Below are 4207 nucleotides of genomic sequence, written 5' to 3'. Positions count from 1 at the left end.
GAATGCATCTGCACCCAGAAATCAGATATTACTTACCCACCCCCACATCCTCAGCAAACACTGAGCTCCCGCCTTTTCAACCTGTTTTCCCACTTGTTATGGCTCAGTTATGGATTGCGGGGCTTTTAACAATGAAGGGGATTTAGGGAATTCAATGGAACCAACAAATACTGGTTTTGAACCTGGTTTGAAGGGCTTTCTTGGTGATTTGAATGTGTCATTATCGGCCCCTAATAACTCTGAACTCCTTGCATTGTTACCTGGTCCAAATATGGATCATGAGGTTTCCAATACCGTAAATGATTTGAGGCTTTTGAAGGGCATTCATGATGATGGGTGCGATTTGAGTTTGTCACTAAATGATTCAGATGAAAGAGAAAGTGAGCCTCCTCTGTTCCCTGATTCGATAAATGGGTTCGACTTCAGCTTTGCCCAGCCAAATTTGGAGTTAGGCTCAAGTGTTAGTGGTGGGTTTCATTTGGGTTCGTCTTCAATGGCCCATGCCTGTGTAAATGATGACTCTGATTTCAATATGGGTCCACCATCGAAGAAAACGAGGACATCTTGATCAGACTTTAGAGTATTATGCCTCTCTTTGTTTCCCTGATTCCCATCTGCTCCAACGCCAAGTTAGTCCCCTTCTCTAGTGAGTATTACAACTCCAAACCCTTTCTCTCTTTTTTGGTTGTTTGAATGGTAATGTTTTGAATATGCAATAAGTGCTTGCTTTGTTTCTTGGACATATATACATAAAGGAAGTGCTTTTATGGTCTTGTGAATTGAGTTTGTTTCAGCTCGTCTTATTCAAGTTTTTGTTCTGTTGTGCACACTTGAATATTCTATGAGTAATAGCTTACGACCCTTGTAGTCATGTGGTATTTGTTTTCCTTAAAAGCAGTTTACAAAGTAAAAGGTGTGTTTATGGAGTGGAAGTTGCTACGCAGTTTGAGATTGTAGCCTGCTATGTCTGTTTTATGATGTAATCGCAATAGAAACAATTCCAAGAGTGAATGTACAGTTTAACAGTGAACAATTTGCCTATTCATTGAACTTGTTGTGTGACATAATTAAATTCTGCAGATTGGAAACAATTAAGTATCTGAATTTCTGAGGACTTCGTCAAATGATTGGTCTGCATGGCAATGGACTTGCAGCTGTAGCAAGTGATTCTATTCAATGCTTGTGGTCATCATTTCGTAATTGGCTCATATAACTTCTTTGCTGGTTGGCATCTATTCAATAATAGTTTGTGATCAGCGTGTAAATATTTCAATATTGATTTTGATTTCAAAGTAAACCTGATTGTCTTGTACTGCCAGGAACTGAGATTCCAAAGTCGTTCAAATTCAACCATCAGAGTTATGGAAATTCTATATCATTCAGGTTGGTTGCTATAGATTTTGGAAATTCAACCATCATAATTTGGCCGTCTGTATTGCTTTTCATTCAGCAGAAGCACACATATGCGGATTTTTTCATGTTCACTTTTCCAATCAATGGCTGTAAATAAAAAATCAATTTTCTAAGTACAGGAGAAAGCTATGAGGAACTGTGGTTATTTTCTAAATCTCTTGGGCAATCGAATAAATCAAATCTATCTGAACAGAATCAGGTTGAGGTTGAGACTGGGCTAAAGATGAAGCTTCTCTTAACTCTTCCCACCTTCATCATCCTTAGTCAATCTCTTCATCTTCATTTTGCAACAACACATAATTATGATGTAAGAGAATATCCCCGAAGACACGGTGGTACCATTCTCTGCCAAGGTGTGCCTCCTTTAGTTACATATTTGGGTGCCTCTCTCTCTCTCTCTCTCTCTCTCTCTTCATTCATTAGGTAATAATGAATTTTAATGTAATTGTAAATTATAAAATAAGTATTTAATTTCTTTTATTCATTTATTGTAATGCAGTTAACTGGCCTTGTTGCTGTGAAGTAATTGGTGGCGGCGTGGCGCCCAAGATCCCTTTCACCTTGCAATTTGGTTTTCTTTTATAGTATGATATTTGTCTTTTATTGATCGTATTCGTCTGCTTCTGGTGCGTAATTTTGCTTAGCTTAACATCAATTAAGTGCCAAGTAAGGTTACCTTCAATGTTTTGGAATAGCTCAAGACCTCTGTTGTTAACAGTAAGGCCCAATTTCTTCCTTTCTTGATTTTATGTTTGGGTTATGTACCATATCCTTGGATATTCAATTTGGTTTTTTTGTTTTTCATGTCCATTTTTTTGTTGCTTTGGTGAAGGCATTTATTAATATTGGAATGTACTGGAATCTATGATGGTTTTTATAACATATATTTGCTATGTATGCTGAATGTGTGTATTATTACTTTTTGACCAAAAAATGAAAAGCTTGAGTTCAATTTGAATGAAGATTCAAGATGATGTTGAGGTTTCCATTAAAAAATAAATAAATAAAAGAGATGATATTAAGGTTATATACAGAGGCTGGGTGAGCTGTAAATCAACTTGAAGGAATAGACTTAATAAGATTCTTATTATTTCCAATCTTCAGGTTTTGATATATGAACATGGAGTGAAGGTATAGAGAATCACTGTGAAAAGTAAGCTCCTTTGCTATGGCATGAACTGAAATTTTATTATTCAGTCAATTAAATTTATAAATTTAATTCTATTTGTAAAAAATTAATTGTTTAAATCTATATTTGTTTGTATGTTTGACTAAGAATGCGGAGCAGCTATTACAAAGGTCTTTACCTATGTTAAGGTCATCAAGATGTTACACTTCTATAGCTAAAAAGGTAGGTAACTTATTTGCATTATGTTTTGGAAGGCATCTTTTGAAGTGCTTCTAGCTTTTCAAGTACTAAGAATAAGTTCACCTTTTGAATTTAAATATTAAGACAGTAATTTGATTCTTTTAAACCAAAAAGATATTTGGTCTGCTTGACAAGTGACAACAATCATGTTAATAGTTTTTTTCAATGTTCCATTATTTTGGACAAGATTGGAAAAATTCTCATAACTTATGAACCTTGTCTAATGAGCAAAAGATATTTAAAACATAAGATCTGTGATATGCCTTGTAGGTGTTCTTTTCCTTAATTTTCTTGGCCAAAAATATTGAGATAGGTGTTTGTTGAAATTTTGGTTTTTCTAGTGATATTCCATTATTTTTAACTTGGTCTCCCAATTAATCCCAACAAAGAACTGCACACTCCTCAATTGATTTCAATTGCTTTTACTCACTTCACTCATAATTAGTGCTTTTCAATTAAACAAACAAAACTAAAATTGTTGAAATTTAATATGATCCCTTTTGCCATGTGTTTCCTCCATCCCTACAAATAGCAAACAGGTAACAGTGGGACCCAGGACTTTACTAACATTAACACTTATTGCATCATGCAAGCACTTTGTTTTTATAGATCCAATAGGCCAACAAGTGATGGCTAAGATGAAAGTGAAATGATGACATATGTCTTATGCCTTGTACACTCTATCCAACCAAATAGAAACCCAATTCTGAATTGACTATGTAATTCATAGGTAATAAGTAGGTAGTCCAAGGACTCCTCTATTGTAGCACAGAAAGGGCAAGAAGCATCATTGATTAAATTCCTCTTAGCAAACTCCCTTCTTAGTGGAAGACTATCATTTATAGCTTTAATAGAAAAGTAAGGACTTTGAAAGGAGTTTTAGCTCTCACAGTGCAACTCACGTCTGAGAACTATATTTGAGTTCTACTTCTTCCATCTAAGCATTCACTATGAGAAGCCAATAGACTTACATGGCTCTTAAGAGACATGACAGATTCATGGACCAAATCAATTTATTTGCAACTCCCAACCTAGGAGGCTTCTTAACAATAGATTTGGTTACATGAGGTGCAAATAATAACATCACCAATGCGCTATTCCATTGTGATGCTACTTAATCAACAAACTCACACACCCCTGAAATATGTGTTCTCCAAAACACAAGGATCTTACTTTAGGCCAAATGTTAGGGTTGATAAGGATAGAGTTCCCAGTTCCCAATTCCCACTATCCATTTAGCTTCTATGAAATAGATCTCCATGCATTTAGTTTTATAAACAAACTTAGTAATCCTATTCTTTTCAATTGGAAATCATCTTCCTTTGACAACCTCTCCCAAATTTCCAACAAATTGCTGCCTGAGTAGTCTATTGTTGAAACTTTATTATGTCAGTTCTTTCTAGTAAGACCTAGCATGGATTTATC

General features: G+C 35.2%; 1 protein-coding gene across 8 annotated transcripts; it reads left to right on the top strand.

Moving 5' to 3' along the window:
- Positions 1-63: 63 nt before the first annotated feature.
- On the top strand, positions 64-3141 carry LOC112030146 (uncharacterized). 8 transcript variants are annotated; one of them, XR_010626267.1, is made up of 7 exons: positions 64-646; positions 1081-1224; positions 1320-1383; positions 1607-1766; positions 1913-2130; positions 2518-2566; positions 2690-3141. XR_010626267.1 is itself a non-coding variant. In XM_065766729.1 (6 exons), exons 1-4 carry the CDS (start codon positions 586-588, stop codon positions 1996-1998), a joined length of 450 nt encoding a protein of 149 aa, XP_065622801.1. In that variant the 5' UTR covers positions 64-585; the 3' UTR covers positions 1999-2130; positions 2518-2566; positions 2690-3141. The 8 variants fall into 8 exon arrangements, 1 of the variants encoding a protein (XP_065622801.1); XR_010626266.1 differs by having other exon boundaries at positions 1533-1766; XR_010626268.1 differs by having other exon boundaries at positions 1528-1766.
- Positions 3142-4207: the final 1066 nt, after the last annotated feature.

The sequence above is a fragment of the Quercus suber genome, unplaced genomic scaffold (assembly GCF_002906115.3).
Source record: "Quercus suber isolate HL8 unplaced genomic scaffold, Cork oak 2.0 scaffold_736, whole genome shotgun sequence".
Taxonomy (NCBI): domain Eukaryota; kingdom Viridiplantae; phylum Streptophyta; class Magnoliopsida; order Fagales; family Fagaceae; genus Quercus; species Quercus suber.
Note: the sequence above shows the minus strand (reverse complement) of the source record. Positions and strands in the feature narration are given on the sequence as shown.